This window comes from Garra rufa, chromosome 8, assembly GCF_049309525.1.
Source record: "Garra rufa chromosome 8, GarRuf1.0, whole genome shotgun sequence".
In the NCBI taxonomy this organism is placed as follows: Eukaryota; Metazoa; Chordata; class Actinopteri; order Cypriniformes; family Cyprinidae; genus Garra; species Garra rufa.
In genome coordinates, this window is record NC_133368.1 from 33878759 (window position 1) to 33897185 (window position 18427).

Here is an 18427-nt window from a genome sequence, read left to right on the forward strand (position 1 = left end):
TGTCAAACAGCCAATAACAAAAAAATAAAAACAGCAACAAAGCCCTCTATCTTCACACTCGCACCTCAACAGAACCCGAGAACAGAAAGGCCCCACAATTACCTGGTCCCACTGTCAGCGCACATACGCCCACACCCTCCCAAAGAGATCCAGATCTCTCCCTCGTGAAGACTCCCATTCCCTTGAGCGATAATGAGCATGGAAATGTATTACATAAGGATAAATAGAAGCAGAGAGGACTCGGCAGCGATCTAAACCCCTATGCTAATGGAAATTCAAAGAGACAGAATTCAATTATGCTTCTGACAGCATCCACCCCCAACCGGCTCCATTCCTTAAAGGTAGATGAGACGCCATCATTAGTGTTACGCATTTCCCACATAACGCCTTTGTGGGAGGACTGAGAGAGGTGTTCAGAGATCAGAGCTCAGTCTGTCAGGTGGGAAACTCAATTAGACATGCTGTGTGTCGAACGAGCTGACTCAGGATCACAGATGGCAATGAGCTCACATACGTAGATATGCCCCTTCATATATTCCCCAGCCCCACAATCTAGTCTGGTCATCCTTTTCAAGCTCAAGAAGTTGTTCTAAAGTAAGTTTTGCTTGCAGGGGGTTTGAAAGTGGATATCCAAGGGTCAAACTTGCTGTTAAAAGCAGTGTGTGAGATTGTTGGCTTCAAACAAGTTGAGGGGACAAATTGTGAAGTAAAGTTTGAAGGTTCTGAGAAAAAGTAGCTGGTTTACAGTGGTGTGCGAAAGTATTCATACCCCTTCTTTTTTTCTCCACATTTTGTTATGTTGCTGCTTACTTTTTTTCCACATCATTCTACACTCCATACACCATAATGACAAAGCAAAAAACAGGCTTTTAACATCTTTGCTAATTTATTAAAAACCTAAATGATTCCGTTGCATAAGTATTCATACCCTTATCTGGGACAGTTGAAATTTAGCTTAGGAGCGTTCATATTGCTTGTAGGTGTTACTACACTTTGAGTGAAGTTAACCTGTGGCAAATTCAATTAAATGTGTATGATTTGGAAAGGCACACACGTCTTAATAGAAGATCTAACAGCTGAAAATGCATATCAGAGCAAAAACCAATCGCTCAGGTAAAAAAAAAAAACTGACTGTAGAGTTTAGAGACAGAACTGCATCAAGCCACACATCTGGGGAAGAGCTCAGAAAAAAATTCTGCTGCATTGATGTTCCCACAAGAATGTAGTCTCCATTACCCTTTAATAGGAGAGGTTTGAAACAACTATGAATCTTCCTAGAGCTGGCTTCCTGGCCAAACTGAGCAATTTATGGAGAAGGGCCTTGGATAAGACCAAGAACCTGATGGTCACTCTAGTTGATCACATGCAGATGGGAAAAACTTACAGAAGGACAAACATCACTGCAACATTTCACCAGTCTGGGCTTTATGGTGGTGTGGCAAGACTCAATCCTCTCTTCAGTGAAGACACATGAAAACCCACTTGGAACTTGCAACAAAGCACCTGAAGAACTCTCAGATTGTGAGAAACAAGATTCTGTGGTCTGATGAACCTCAATTCCAAGCATCATGTTTGAAGGAAACCAGACACTGCTCATCACCTGCAGAGTACCATCCTGAAAAAAAGTGTGCTGGTAGTGGTGCTGGCTTTTCAGTGGCAGGGACTGAGGAACTCATGAGAGTAGAAGAAAAGCTCAATGCACCAAAATATTGAGATCCAGCCCAGAGCATTCAGAACCTCAGACTGGACAGAAGGTTCACCTTCCAGCAGGGCAAAATGACCCTAAGCACACAGCAAGAGTGGCTTATAGACAACTCTGTGAATGCCCTTGAGCCACAGCCTGGCTTGAACCCAATCGAACATTTTTGGAGAGATCTGCCAGACCCCATCCAAGCTGACAGAGCTTGAGAGGTGGAGAGGTGGAGAGGTGAGGTGAAAAATGGCAGATAATTACCAAATGTGTGCAAAACTTGCATCATACCCAAAAAGACTTGAGGCAGTAATGGTGCTTTAGGTAAGTACTGAGTTTAGGTATGAATACTTGTGAAATGTACTTATTTCAGTTTTTTTTTTTTTTAATACATTTATAAAGCTCTGTTTTTGCTTTGTCTTTATGGTGCATGAAGTGTAGATTGACGTGGAAAAAAAGTAATTTAAAACAGTTTAATATAAAGGCAGCAACATCACAAACCGTGAAAAAATGAAGGGGTATGAATACTTTCGAAAAGCACTGTATTTTAACAAGTTTTCATTAAACATCCCATTGGACTGTTCAGATTCCAGAATTATTGCATTCCCATTTTCTTCATACTGATCCTGCTCTGTCCATGACCTACTTCCTTAATGGTATCCCCCAGTGGACTGTAGTTGGCCATCTCTCAGGTCCCTGTCATCTGTAGAAAACATGTGGGCGTATCTCTGTTTTGCTCTACCACACTGCTGCCTGTGTGGAGTTACTTTTTTTAAACCCAGCTTTATATAAGTTCTTCACTAGGGGACCCAATGTACCCAAGCCAGTCTCAAGAATGTGCTTTAAGGATCGGCTAGGCTGTTTGTGTGTGTTTAGTTGCTAACAAGATACAGTTTTCATTGCCTGCCACATCCTACCAATTACCATCTAGCAATTGAGGAATGTTTCAGAGACAAGCTTTGATTGCTAATCATCAGAAACAGCAAAACAATTTTTGTGATATCTCTTTCCAAAGCAGAGACAGACAGAAGATGCTGAGCTGTGACACGTGTATGAGCTGAACAAGGATGCAATGGAACAAGATAAACCTCAGATAATCCAAGGTAATTACCACAGAGAGAACCTGTGTACATGAGCTAATAATTTTGGCTTAGAGATCATATTATGAAGAATCAAAAGGGTTTTTCACACTGGGTTATCATCATTCTATACCCAGCTTTCTTTTTGAACTAAAATAGGAGTTAAAGTTTCTACATAAACATACTGTTTGAGTCCAAAAACACCATCTATAACCCTCATACCACAATTTTAGCTTTGTTTTATAGTATCACACCTGGTAAAGACAGTATTAGAAAATGAAACAACACCAATGAGTTCATCAGGATATCAACTGCTTCAACACTAGAAGCAAAAAGTGCACTATAGCAGTAACCTGCTCGTATAAAAAAAGCAAAATCAATTGAGACTCACCCACAATTCACCCAGGCGATGGTACCCTGACCTTTCACAGCCTGAGCCACATCAGACAGCAGCTTTAGATGAGAATCTCCGGACGAAGCTAAGGACACAAAAACACATTTAGACAACTGTAGATGAGACATGTTGTAGAAACTATAACATCTTTAAAAAATCACAAGTTTGTATCCAGTGTAGGCGAGTGGTTACTAACACTGTGCCCACGGCACCTGGTAGCCCGCATGGAGCCTGCATGTCACCTGTAGAGCTCATGCTATAAATAGCCTTAATTATAATGCCTAATTTCCCTTCATTTCCATTTTACAGTACATGAAATTACAGAAACTATTTTAACATTTTACATGCAATTAAAATGTCTTTTCATAATTTTCCTATATTTTTATATTTAGTTAGCGCTTCTGATCTGCATTCTCACAGGCTACTAATTACTAGCCATTACTAGTTCAAAAGATCAGTGTATAAGAGCTACAGTATTTTGACTAGTGTTCACTAGCTTTTAATTTTGACAACACAATCAGTCACATTAATAACGGATCATTAGACAGATGTAAACAGATACTATGAGCTAAAATATTTTTGCAGAAAAAAAATAGAAAACAATTCTACAAAATGAAAATCTTTTTAACTAAAAAAAAATAATAACAATAATAAACCACTAAATTAAATTTCGTAAACAGTCAAACATTTCAGGTAAAATATAAGAATATAAGTGAAAGCAAAGATATTTATAATATTACAAAAGATTTCCATTTTAAATAAAAGCTGTTCTTTTTAACTTTTTATTTACCAAAGAATCCTGAAAAAAAGTAATATGTTGTGAGCATAAGAATCTTTCAAAAACAATTTCAAGAACTTTTTTTTCCTGATACTTAAGTTCCTATATACTACACTTTCAGTCAGTCAAAAGTTTTTGCACAGTAAGATTTATAATGTTTTTTATTTTTATTTAATTTTTTTTAAAGTCTCTTCTGCTTACCAAACCTGCATTTATTTGATCTAAAGTACATCAAAACCAGTAAATTTTAAAAAATTCTGAAGAAACATGTGAGTGGAGTAATGATGCTAAAAAATCAGCTTTGAAATCACAGGAATAAATTACATTTTATAATATATATTTAAATAGAAAACAGTTATTTTAAATAGTAAATATTATAAAATTGTACTGTTTTTACTGTACTTTGGATCAAATAAATGCAGGCTTGGTAAGCAGAAAAGGCTTAAAAAAAACAATCTTACTGTTCAAAAACTTTTGACTGGTAGTGTATAAGTAACAGTAAAGATATTTATAATATTACATTAAAATATAACATTATATTTATCAAAGAATCCTGAGAAATTCCAGCAAGCAATAGTCGTCATTTCACCGTCTGGGTTAACTATAAACCCGATATAGTCCGGCTATGTGTAACCCACTTCCAGCCCAAATAACCTTGAATTTGGTTGCATGACATTTTTTTGGCAAAATAACTAGTTAGATGTATGATATTCCATCCTGTAAGCAAACTCAGCAACGTTTACAAGGTTTTATGGTTTAATTTATTTTTATTTTTTTATTGATGTCTAGTCTAATATTGGGATATGTTTAGACGTCTATTAAATTTTCACTGACAGCCCAAATACAAACTTATTTTAGCCTAGACGTCTGGGCTGTGTTTTCACGGCTAATAGATGTCTTTTAGACCAAAAATTGCTTGCTGGGATGTATCATGTTTTTCACAAAAATCAACAGTTTTCAGTAGAATACAGTTATTTTATATTGTTATCATTTCACAAAATTTCAGTTTTTCCCCTGTATTTCAGATCAAATAAATGCAGCCTCATGAGCATAAGAGTCATCTTTCAAAAACATAAAAAAAATCCAGTAAAAAAAAAAAAAAAAAACCTGACAATTTGATACTCAAGTGCCTTTATACTATATATTGCTATATATACTACAATATTTGGTCAGTACATGAATCCAGATGTCCATTAGGGCTGCACGATTTGGAGAAAAAAATCTAATTGCGATTTTTCTGATCAAAATTGCGATTTGCGATTTAAAATGCGATTTACTACTATTTCATAAAAGAGCTACAGGTTTGATATGGTGGTTTTAACAGCACCAAAGAAAGACCAAGCATAATCACAAAGTATGCTACACTGTTCTACTGTTTATTTAAAACCTCTTAAACATTGTTGCCTTTTTTAAAATAAAGTTGTCAGTTATCATGACATATTAAGAAAATAACTACAGTATCTTAAATAAAATTAACAATTAAAATGCTATAATAAAATATTATTAAAATCTTTTATAATATATATATATATATATATATATATATATATATATATATATAATTTTATAATAAAATATTATAATAAAAATTAAAATAAAAACTTTTAGGAATCCAAACACACTGTGAACAATTTTACATCAGTAAAACACTGAAGATAACCTACATTAAGAGACACTTTGTTGGGAAGTTGAGCCGCTGCTCCCGCTCATCTTTTCCAAATGACGTTAACGTTATTTGCTCAGTACATGCAGTAGAGACCTGCACTCCTACGGGAGTATATAGCGGGACCTGACGCAACCGACTGCGGCGCGGGACAAAACTTGATGGGCGAGTGCGGCTGTTCGGGACGCGGGAAAATAAAATGATTCGCGGGACCCCCGCAAAATAGAAATAGGCTATCTAAAAAGCAAATATTGTTATTAATCTATTGCACAAAAGCAGCAAGAACAACTAGTATATATAACTTACAGCTATGATTAGTAAGCACAAGGATAGGCAGTCATCAGAGGTGTTTAAGTTAGAATCCACTCACTGCTCAAACATTCTTGCACAGTGCTGAATATTGCGTGCTCGCGAATTAAAACACACGAAGTGTAGACATTGTGAAAAATTCATTGTGCATAATATTCATTGTGTTAGAGCTTTATGAGATCGCATTTGAACTGAGATGTCAACTTTAGCTTTGTCTACTTGCATTCTGCTATGGATACACACAGTAGCTCATGCTTGCTCTTCTGTTAAGAATAACAGTGGTTTGTGAATGTTGATGCTTAGCCTATATAACAAATATTTTATCAGGAGCGTTTATGCTGGGGTTTTGTGAAATTACGAGATGTTACAAAACTGTTTCATGTAAATTCAATTGATGTACTGAGAAAAACTATATAGGTTACTTTTATGCGGGCAGGAGCGGGACAAAACATGAATGTCGAGGCGGGAACTGAACGAGATAAACATATTTCTGCGGACGCGGGACTGAAAAATACGTCCTGTGCATGTCTCTACATGCAGTGTTAAAATGCCCCCTATTGGTTAAACTCTGCATCAAACGTAATATAAGCATGAAGACGTAATGTGCACATGAAGCGACCTGTCAGAAACGACTTAAATGCTTATTACCACATTTGATAATAAATCGAAATAATCGCAGCTCTTGCGATTTGAAAATCGCACCCTTTCAAATCGCGATTTCGGTTTAAAAACGATTAATCGTGCAGCCCTAATGTCCATAAAATCTAGTTCATTTAGTTTGTTTGATTGGTGCAACTCAAGGTCACATAAAAAAGCAATCTGGTCTGGAAATGAAACACTATTGATTACATATACATGATTGCGCAATTGCACATCCATCATTTCCTTAAAATGAATAGCGAGGGATTGCAGCTGTCGTCAGAGCAAGCACAACGTTTACATCGTTTACTGGGTGATAAAAACATAGGTAGCAGATCTACAAGTATTGATCAAATATAAATGAATAAATGATGAAAAAATCCAAAAAGGCGAAGTCAATGTTGTTATCCATTTTTAAAAGCTTTTCTACCAGTAGTACTCGTGTTGATGATGAAAGCATTTGCCAACACACCTCAGTGCGAAACAACAGCACGCAGTGTGAAAGTACTATGTGTGAAAACACAGTGACAGCTTCACTACACCCCAGATTTTTCACATTTGTGACAGTCTGGGATCATCCACTACACCACTGAACCCACAAACTGCTACATCAGTCAAGGTCAAACAGACAACAGTTACAGAGTTCTGCCTTGTTCTTCAGTTCATCTTAGGTTGAGCTGAAACCAGTAGAAGTGCCTATGCATTACCTGATCGTGAATGCATTCCTGCAGTCTAAAGGGACTAGCACAGTTAGCATCTAATGGAAATGCTTCACAGGATGAGCAGCATTAGTCAGCCATCAATCAAACACACTATTCGATACACAGTCTTATCCAATGACCTCATGTGCTCGAAATGAGTCGTGAATTATGAAACAAATAAATCTTGCACAGCAAGACCTTGAGAGGCTCTTTCCATGTTTTGTGTGTGGGAGATTGTTTATGGACCGTTCATCCATACGTTACCCATATACGGCACTTTGCCTGCTGGTTCTGCTAATAACACCCAGGAGTGATGCAAATGAATACGCAGTGTTGGGGGGGGTAGGTTTTTTTCTAAAAGCTTGGAGAGAGCTTTGCATTATGGTGTTTAGGAGTTTAGAGTGTTAAAGTTCTTTTAACACTAGTGATAAGATTTATATTTTCACATCTAATGAGTGTGGTAGGTAGAGAAAATTCTACTCTAAAGTGTTGTAGAGAATGTCATTAGCTCAAAGAATTTAAGATGATCAATATATGTGTGTATATGCATGAGACTGTTTCTCTCATCACATATACACTGCAAAACTCCACCAGGTCTTCCGACCAATGTATAGGATGAAATGAGTTATTTAAAACATACATTTCGGTCAGGGAAAGTAGTTTAACTCACAGGAAATTGTGTATAATAATCGTCATTAAATATACGCAATTTCCAGTTTCTGATCAGTAACAGTAATGATGATATCGGCTTGTTTCTTTGTCCAGCAAATTACTCAGCGATACTCATTACTCTGACGTTGGCCGTCGTCACGGCAACGTTTTTCTTTACGAATCAGAACGGAGTTAAAACAATTTGAACACAATAGGGCTTTAAGGTAGCAATGTGAGATCGACACAGTTTAAGTGACTGTTGTAATGTAAGCATTCAGCACAGAGAATCATTATATGTGAATATATGGTTGTTTATTAAACTCAACTATTTACAAACGATCGCACATAGACAAACATACATAAAACACAAATAGACAGAGAACGCGTGAGAGAGAGAGTAAGAGAGAGAGTGAGAGAGAGACAGAAAGTGAGTTGCATTGGACAGGTATGAAACGGTTCTGAACAACCTGAAATCGTTTTTATAAACGCCTTAAACGCAGCTATCTACGTTAGAAAGGACAGATACTTGCAAGCTTTTGTTGTTGTGCATTGGTTCCGTATGTGTTCAGTTCAGAGAGTCCTTTTCAGTTCCTTGAGTGTCCTTGGAGACCGCATGGCTTCGAAGAAGGGTTTGTAGGCCTCATGATTGCAGGGTGAGCACCCCCCCCCCTTCCCCCATGGATCTGGGGGGGGGGCGCGGGTGACGTGTTTTCAGTCCAAGAGAAGAGCGAAGAGTAAAAGAAGAGAGAGGGCGGAACTGTGGGGGAGCCCTTTAAAGGCTTGAAGAATGACGCCCCCCCAGCCTGGGTTTGACCAATGAGAGAGGCTGAAATTCCAAGCGGGAGGTTTGGATAGAAAGGGGGCTTTTTTATGACCCTTTTCCTGAGAGCATGTGGGTACTCATTCATATCTACTAGGGATTCATGCAACTGTAATATGTTGCATGTGTATTGACATATAATATGTATCATCCTTTAGGCCATCAAAATACAAATTCAGAGATACCAAACATGACCATGTGGTTACACCGCATAACACATCCATCCATATCTATAGCAACACATGCATAAAAACATTACACCAAAAGACAAGATACCTAAACCACAATGAAATACACACTGACTTGGGGATTGGTGTGTTCATTCATAGGAAGGTTTGTTAAAGAATTAATGAACGAAGTCAGTTACTATTGCAGTCTGTTTAGGAGAGAGTTGGTTGGGGAAGTTGCGATTCACATTCTTTTGCGTCGTAAAGTTTTTATGGTCTGGCAGAGGGGTCCTGGTCACTATAGCAACCGGGGCCTTGTGGGCCATGTGAGACTTGCCGGAGCCTACAGTTGGGGACTAAGAAAGTTGTGATTTTTTTCTACTTCTAATGAACAATTGTGTGTTTGATTGGTCCAGACCCTACATATCCCCTCTTTCGAACGTTGTTGTCCGTCCAACAGACAACAGCGGGCGACGTCAAAGGTGCGGAACAGTCAGACATGCACCCGGCACTCACGGCTGGAAGAGAGAGGTGGCTCTCTGGAGGTTGGTGCTTCAAGGAGTGGCTGTGGTGCCATGGTCTATGTTATCAGGTGTGAAAATGTAGACGGTGGCAAGGTATGGGTCCTCGAACTCGTGCGGCAGGTGTCGAGGCACTGTCACTTGTCATCCTGACCCAAGTTGGTCTGTGTCAGGTGGTTGTTATCTAGTATCTGTGGTCCCTGCAGTCTGGAATCGCTGGTTGGACTCTGACCTGTGAGAGGGCGGGTAGTTCCAGTGTTCGCAGAGAATTGTCATAAAGATTTTGTAGTGTAAAGAAAGTTTCAGACGGACCCGGTTAGGGTTTAATAGGTCAGCTAGCGATGTAACCTACAGCTCGTTGTTTCGGGGCATGGCTCGCAAGTGGAGTGTCTTCTATGATCAATATCTTAGCTTTGGATGCTAAGATTTGTGTGATTCTGGGAGTTTTTCTTTTAAGGGCGTAAGCCGAGATTTAATAAATGACTTAAGATGGTTCTTATGGTCAAAGTATTTCTCAGAATCTCCTGATGGCTCGCCTAAGGCTAGATCTCTTAAAAAGTAAAGGAAAGGAGGGAAAGGAAGGAGGACAGCTTTCCTATTCAAATAATGCTTGTTACCAATGTGCATGACTATCGTTATGCCCTTTTAATCATTTAGATTACTCATGTAGGAGGGTCATAGTACTTGGTGCACTCGTTGAGAACAAGCAGAATCACAAATGAAAAGTTTCTCTGGTTCCTTACAGCTCTATGGAGATATGAAACCACACTCGAACGAAAGGGATTAGCGTAACTACATCAAACAGATGTAATAAGTGAATAGCTGACTGCTAAGTGATTAACACCACAGGGTGACCTGGAATTGGGAATACTCAATAGCAATCTGGATCGACCATTAAGTTTGCTTTGATCATCATACCAAAGTGGCTCACTGCTGCTGCGTGTTCAAGACCACATCATGGGTGTTTCCTTCCTTAAGGTTTTTAGCCAACGTGCTATTGAGTAGTTCCCAACATGAAATATCTCCAAAAGGAAAATTCTCCTCTAACTGAACAGTTAACATGTAATTAAATATTTAAATTTAACTAAGTAACTGCAAATTTAGTTGAACCAGGAGGGGATACACCTAAAATAGTGAAGGCGAAAGTGGCTGAGGAGACCTCAAAGTAAGGGAAAAACAAAAGTTTAAGAAATCAGGAGCCAGAAATATGGTTAAATGACACTGGGTTGGATCACTTTGCACTGCATGCCCACGAGCTGTAGTTAAGGGCTTCGAATGAATGATGCTAACTGCTAGCTACTGACGTCATTAGCTAACTTAGGGTTGCAAGGTATCGTCAGCTTAAATGGCACAGGTGATTTGCTTACAGTCTGTTGTCATGCCATTTGTGCTCTCTGGAGGCAGTGTTCCTGTGACAAGTCATTGTTGTGGAAATATGCAGCAGTGTCCATTCAAATTGCTTGTAGCAAGTGTCTGTAGGTTTCAAGAGGGCCGTGCATAGTCTGTTGACATGTAAGGCTTAGATGTCCATTTAAGATTTCCTTTCAGGCAGCCAAATCCAAAATCTGTTAATGGAGACTCTTGCTTCCCTTGAGCACATGTTTTCATGTTGTGAGTCTTAGGCTGACTAGGAATCTTTATAGGAGGGTCTTGCGCTGAAGCCATACCGGGGTGCCTTCTGGTGCCAACTTTATCCTCTGGGTTTGTAGATCACAGTCAGTGGGGTCTTAAGAACCTTTCTGAGCAGGCCTTGTGTGTGTTTGTTAAAGGCTTTCTGTGCCAGGTGACACAGTTGTTAAAGGCATTGAGTGGAGGCAGGCCAGCATGCCTAAATGGTGACTTGCAATAGGTTGGAGGTTTTGGATGAAAAGGCTCTTGAAGTAAGCCCTTGCAAGCTCCGAAGTAAGCTCATTGAGGTCTATGACAGTAAGCAAAGGGAGTTTCATTATAGCCCTGTTGAGTGGCTAGGTCAGCGTTCAGTCCATGTTCAGACTCCGAGTCTGAGAATTACTTAATGATAGCTTGTCTTTGCTGCTGGTAGTCTGATTGAATGGGTCCTGGGTGTCGAGCCAGGAAGTGTTGGACCTCTGGGCTAGAGGTGACCCAGAGCAGACGGAGTCTATCTTGGTGATTCACACTGGTCCAAGACCACAGGTGAAAGTCAAATGTCTCCCAGGTAGGCATGGACATCGTTGTCTCCTACAAGTTCTGGTGTGAATGCAGGGATGTCTGTGTCCATTTGATTGAGATCATGTCACTTCATGTGCTGTTTCAGGACTCACCTGAATGAGTCCTTTTCCTTCCGACACTGCAGAAGTTTTCAGGAAGTCGACTTGTGTCGAGCAGAGGGTTTTGCCCCTTCCCCTCTTGTATCTGTGTACCGGGATAAGGGGGTCTGCACTGCCGGCTGTGTGATGTGCAGCAGGGTGTATGTTATTTGTCTAGTCCATCTGCAGTCCGTAGGACTTTTCCAAGTCCTTCTGGACCGTGTTGAGCTCCTCTTTAAGGTTGCAGAATTGCTGAGTTAAGGTTTGGACTTCAGCTCTGGCTGCATGCAGGAGACCTTCTACGGCCTTGGCTCTTGTGTCTCTCTTATTAAGTTCTGTGTGCACTGTTTTAACAGTGACTTTGTGTGGAACAGTTCTCTGTTTAAGTCTTGTCTGGTGGCATTTTCAAGCTGCTCCCTGTGTCTGGCAGCTGTTAAAGCCTTCGTAAAGACTGGTGATTTCCTTCCATTGCTCTGTCAGGTTCCTTGCGTCTGTCGGTTCCTTCTCTTTTCCAGCGAGTGTCGGTTCCCTTTGGAACTCTGTGACTTGCAGGTTCAGTTCATTTACCTCCTGTCTGAGACCCTTGAGGGTGTGGGCCAAGGAGATGATGATGCTGGTCAGCTCCTGCTTGTCCAGGCTGGATGTGAGGCGACCATGTTGCAGTCCCGCTGTTCCTTTCTCTGCCGTTGCAGGCTGTTGGCTGCTTTAGGCTAAAGGATGTCCCTCACAGCACTCTGCCGAGTCTCCAGTTGGTCCTGGTGGTTGGCAGGGCTGGATGTCTGAGACACGCTGGTTAACTTGTGGAGACACGAGAGAGAGAGGCAGAAGGCAAATGCAAGTACAAACACAAAACAGAGGTGGTAAGCTATCTTTATGGTGATTGGCTCTGTAGGCCAGGTAAGGTGTGGATAGCTGTCGTTGGGGAGCTAGTGAGATTGGACCCTGAGATTCTGTGCAGGTGAGCGCAAAGGGAGTGGTTTGAGTAACTTTAAAACAGGATGAAAGCAAGGGTCAGCTACTGACCATGCTGTACATGTGGTCACATTTTTACTCAATGCACTGATGGTTCTCAGGTTGGGTCACTAGGAAGGTATTGAATAAAACAAACCGAAATAAAATCGTAAAGAGACAGTGGGAGAAAGAAGGGCTTTCCTTATTTAGTTTAAGTCTGAGATATGACCTAGCAGTTGTCACTCGTTCAGAGGAATGCTGCAGGAGTGTCATTAAACCTAGGGGCTGTTAGCTCGGCTAGCAGAGACACATCAAACATCTATGTAAGGAGGGGTATAGAGAGGGACAGGAATTAGTCTGCCAATAACCTGCTTGGTTCGTTAAAGGGGCAGCAGTTTCTGGAACTGCTATAATCCTATACCGGGACAGAGATGATGATGGTCGGACAAACTTAACTAAGGTGAAAGCTTAATGAAAGTGTCCTAATAGCTTTAGGGAACACAAGAGAGAAGTGAATAAATTGATTTAATCAAATTTCTAATTTAATTTAAATCATCTTAGCTGAATTTGTTACATTCAAGCTAAATAAAGGTTAGTAAATTAAACCAAATAAAAGAGAGGCAGAATGAAGTCAAAATAAAGATAACATGGTCAAAACCAAAGTATGTGAAGAGGGGCTACCCTGACTGATCCTACATAGAGGGTGACAGCCAAGCAGGAAATGAATCCAAGAGAAAGGGGGAGCTAAATTGTTTAAACTAGTGATGGGGTCTTTGAGCATACTTTGTAGAGGTTTGGGCCCTCAGTCAATTCCTTATTTCTCGAATCCATGATTCGGAGTGCATGGTGATTTCAGTAAACGAGGCTTCTTACACCATGGCTTTTCAAATTGAATTGAAATTTCAGCCGTTCGATGCTAGGTCTCATGAACCAATGTCTAAGATTTATATTCAATCTTGGATCAACTCTATATATTGTACACATTTAGTGACACATTTAAAGGCAGGAGGCATACTTTAAAGTCTCATATTGGTCTGATTGGCAAAGCTTTCATTCGTTTACTGAAATATAACTCATTAAAAGACCCTTATTTTTTTAAAAGTATTAGGGATCGTTGATCACCTTTAATTAATTACACCTTCAATAAATCATTGTTTATTGGTTTGGTAGGGTGTTTCATTGAGTTACATTTTCACTACAGTTTCCCTGTCTTGACCAGCAGGGGTTTCCAGCACTGGGCGTTTCGCAACAGTGAATCATTTGTGGCACAAATGAATTGTTCGATTCAAACCTCAAGCAGCTTTGCCTCTCCCATCACTAGTTAAAATCAAAGTCCCTTAGTCTAAAATGTTCCAAAGTCTGTATTCTTTGGGTTAAATGTTACACTCCACACTCACACGTGTCTAAGTGTTAGCTGAGTGCTAACAGCTATCAGTTGAGGTGGAGGGCTTTAACTTGCATGCGTTTAGGGCTGCTACAGAGCTAGCTTTAGCTATACGCGGTTGTTAGTTTACCCTAAGGTCTGTGAATTGGGTGGTGCCGTTATCAGATTAACCCAGAAGTGTCTGCTCACATTTCCGGGGTCATGTGTTGCTAAGAGACCAATGCAAGCTCACAACACCACCCAAGGAGAGCAGTGATTGGTCCGTGCTGTGAGCAAGCACAGGAACTCATATGTGGTCAGATGAGGTGTGCTCAGTCATGACGTCACATGCAACTCTTTCACAAATCAAAAAAAAAAAACATGTTCGCTTCACAGACAGTGGTGAATTATTAGTCAGCTACACTAGAATAACAACATTTATTTGACGTAAATGTTTCACAAGAGCGGATCGATGTGAATACACTGATACATAATACATAATTAGGCCTTAAATCAGTGAAATGAGAGGCATTGCTCAGATCACCATATTGACCCCCCTTTTGTTCCTGAAAAGCTGGGAGCTGTAGCGATGTTTGGTTATCAGGAACAAATGTGAAGATGTTGTCAGCTAGATGCAGAATGTGTGAGACATCACTGAGTTGTTTTTGGCTTAGTGCCTCAGTGTGGTCGGACAGTGCAAGGCTAGGTGTCAGCATTGCTTGTGAGCAGTGGAGGCTGCTTTAGCAGAGCTATTTTGTAGATGGAGCCAGTGTGCATGGGTTTGATGCAGGCGGCGTAGCAGCGTGAGGTGTTTGCTTGTGGCTTAGAAGCGATGCTTGGGTTGGGTGGGTGGGTTTTTGTTGTTGAAAACCTTAGGCAGCCACAAAATCCCTCAGTTTTTTCCTGGGCCTTTCACTGTTTTTCCACGAATAGCATGTAATGTTCTTATTGTGATGGCAATGCTTGTCTGGAACAGTTGTTGATGCTCGTCTGTTTGAAACTGAGTGGTGTTGTTTGAAACTGAGCTTAGCCTACTTTGAGTCTATGCAGGTTAGTAATTTTCAGAGGGAGTTCTTGCGACTTGCTGTGACACAAGGGTTGATCCGATTGCCGTCACTCGTGCTGTGATGTCAGGTGGCCCGGCTTAAGGTGTTGCAGTGGGACAGGCTTGTCGTTTTCCACTAGATACCTGCTCTGGGCGTGTCTTGCCTCGCTCTTGGGTCTATGGGCACATGGGTTTGTGTGTGTGGGATCCTTGGTCTGCAGGCATTGACAGTTATAAACATCACACAGTGGTGGCAGGTCTCTGTGATTCCCTTTGTCTTCTGGTGTGCTTGACATATCGCTGGATGGCTTGTGCAGCGCAGCTGTTGTCATCTGGGTGCTGGGCTCTGCTGAGAGCCGCTGCATGTCTAATCCACCCCCCTTCTGGCCGCGCTGTCAGTGTGGACCAGGGTGGAGGTAGTGGATGGCAGATGATATCCCCTTCAGTGTGTGCAACTTAGGGATTTGGTGTAGCGCAGGTGCCATTTTGGTGTTTGTGACACTGTCTTGCGCGCTTGTTTACCTGAGTGGGCAGTTCTTTTCACAGTTTTCCAATCTTGTAGGTGGTTTCTGTGTAGCCCTGGATGCAGGTAGGCTTGGTGTGATGTCATGTCGTCCACTTTGGAGTGGCCATTTTTTATTAGGCTCTTTATGATGGAAGTGTTAAAGTCTTTGAAGTACCTGTATGGTATGTACACTGCAAAAGATTACTTTTCAGAAAGGGGGTGTGGCTTCTAGAGTGGGCACTGCTTCACGTATTCCATTGAATGTGTGTGCACCGTTAGGGTTTTGGCCACACTGTGTTTTTGAGCCGAACAGTGACCCCTTTTTGGTGAATGCAGGTAGTTCGTTCGCCAGAGTGTAACATCTGGGAGTAATCTTATCTAGCAGGGCTTTCTCGCAGTTGAGGGAGTTCTCGTGGGCTGTGAGAAACAGGAAGTAGCAGGTTTTGCATTGTCTATTCCAAGTTAAGTTCAAATCACAGGTGTCCTCAGTGTTGTCCATGGTTGTCAGGCATTAGTGCGATGGAAGCTGTATGCACTTGACATCTGATGAAGTACCTGGTTCCCTTGTAGTTTCGGGAGCGTGTGAACAGTGGCTGGGATGTCACACTTGTCTTTTGTGACTTGGCAGTGAACTTCAGATGAGTTGACTGGTTGGCTGGCTGGTTAAGGTCCCGTACTTGAGCCCAAATCTTTGTAATGTGTGGTTTCAACACGAGTCAGCAGGTTGGTGCTGATGAAGAAAGGGCGTGTCCATCTGTGATTTGTACATGGTGCGTACATGCACTTAGTGTTGATGGTCAGGTGCGTGGGAGCTCCAGGCTTGCATCTTTTGGGCCGTGTGATATGGTTTACTGTAAACAAATGCTGCAATCTGCCCCTCAGGCAGATGTAGCACTTTCCAGCTAGCACAGCTCTGTCTTCTACTATTTGCTTAATCTTTTTACGCCGTTTCCTATTCTACTCTGGTAACAGTTATGCCACCAAAATGTTTCTGTTCCTAGAAGCCCTTGTTCCTTTTTTTTTTTTTTGTCATTTGTTGGTCTGCACTGATCTCAGATCACTCCCACACAGTGATGTCGCTGCGTGTTCAGCTCCCATACACCACTGTATGTTCGTTCACCTTAGTCAGTCAGACGTTCCTCTTGGCATGGGGCAGCTGGTCAATCACTTTGCTAATCTTTATTGCCTTCTGGTGCTTGGCCGTTTTCCGGCTGTCCGTAGAGTCTGCTGAATCGAGCCATCGCTGTACGGAAGAAGGCCGTAACATTTGGGTGGTGACTCACAGTGTGATGTGGATATCTGAGGAGAAAGAGTTCTGGCGTTGATGCCGTCTTCCTTTGGTGTCTGTCGTGTTGTCTCACGTAGGCTCAGATGCTGGTCGTAGCAGTCGTGTTCTTAGCTGCTGTATTCAGTTTTGACAGTTTTGACTGCTGGTATAAATGGCTGGGGTCCTGTTGGCTGGAGGTGGAGCTAAGCAGATCTGTCTCGTGGTCACACTGGGCAATGTTCTTGCTTAAAAGTCAATGTTTTGCAGACAGGCGTGTGTTGTAGCCTACTGCAGTGTTCAGGAAGACAGCGTTTTGTGGTGACAGCTGTCAGATTCCCGGCCAGCGTGCTGGCGTGTGAGGTGTGAACGGTGGGCTGTTAGGCCCGGGAGAGATTGTGTGTTGAGCTCTCCTGTTTGTTCACATTGTTATCTGCAAGCCTTTGAGTTCTTTAAGGTGTGCTGGGTTCAGCTCACTTTGTTTCTTTGCGGAGTCGTTGCTTGAACTTCGGCGTACGCTGCTTGCAGGTGGCCTTTATAGGCTTTGGCCGTGGCATGATTGTCATTGTCTGCCTGGGGCCATTGTAAAGAGAGCTTCTGCTGTTTAGGAGTGTTCTGCTGTACTGCTCTCTGCGCTCAGTCTGTGGGGGTGTTGCAGGCGTGTCTTGAAGCTTTTCTCCTCTCTCCTCCTGTAGGTCCTTGTCCTCTCCGTCCACTATCCCTGGACATCCAGCTGGTCTGGGCGGTTCTGCGCGCTGTCCTGGTTCCGTCGTGGTTGAAGCTTTCTCCGCTGCGGGTTTAGACAGACCATCTTGTTGAGGGCGTGGTCACTGATGATCCGGGCTGTAGATGAGTTGATTGGTTCTCTGCAGCTGCAGCTCTTGGCTGGATCGTGATCCATTCGCCTTTGTGCGTGGTCGTCCGGCTGTTCTCCGCTCAGGTGCTGTAGTCACTAGACCCAGGGCAGGATGGCATCTTTGCCTTGTCTGGACTGGATGGCGGGACTGGATGGTGACATGTTGACACAAATAGAGAGGGAGAGACAAAGCACAACGAGCCAATGCAAGTCCGTACAGAACTAATGAGCTAAAATGTTGCTATGTGTTGCGCACTTAACTGATGTCATCAGATGGTGACGCAAACTAAACGCTTATTATCCTAGCTGTAAAGAAGGGGTCAGATAGTTTGTGTGGGTAAACACAGGAAACTATGAGTAAACTTAATGATGAGCGATTAACTTTGGAGCTATTCAGTTCATCGGTGTAGTTACCAAAAGATTTCACTGATGTTCAGACAGGTTCAGTCTCTAATAGGGAGAAAAACAAAAACAAAATCCATCAGAAAGAGAGGTATAAAGGGTTAAAGCAAAAGAGAGAAAGTGAGCTGACTGCCAGCCCTGGGGTCAGTGACGGGGCCCACCGGGTGGGGGCGCTATGGAGTCGTCACACCTGGGAAATGGCAGAGCTGAGAAAGAAAAACAGACCTCCTGGGATGGGCTGAGTTAGCTTTTTGGGGTACTGAGAGTGCAACTTGATCGATTTGGTCAAAGTTTAAATTTTAATCAAGACTGTTTAATCAAAAATTTAAAATGAGCAAATACAATTATAATTGCTAAAGGGA

The 18427-nt window shown here is 41.7% G+C and overlaps 1 protein-coding gene across 1 annotated transcript in view; it reads right to left on the minus strand.

Moving 5' to 3' along the window:
* Positions 1-18427, minus strand: part of pdia5 (protein disulfide isomerase family A, member 5) — a 106682-nt gene that overhangs the window by 63708 nt on the left and 24547 nt on the right. Inside the window, exon 3 of the mRNA XM_073845667.1 lies at positions 3161-3248. Coding sequence (XP_073701768.1) covers positions 3161-3248 — 88 coding nt within the window. The remainder of the gene's footprint in view (positions 1-3160; positions 3249-18427) is intronic.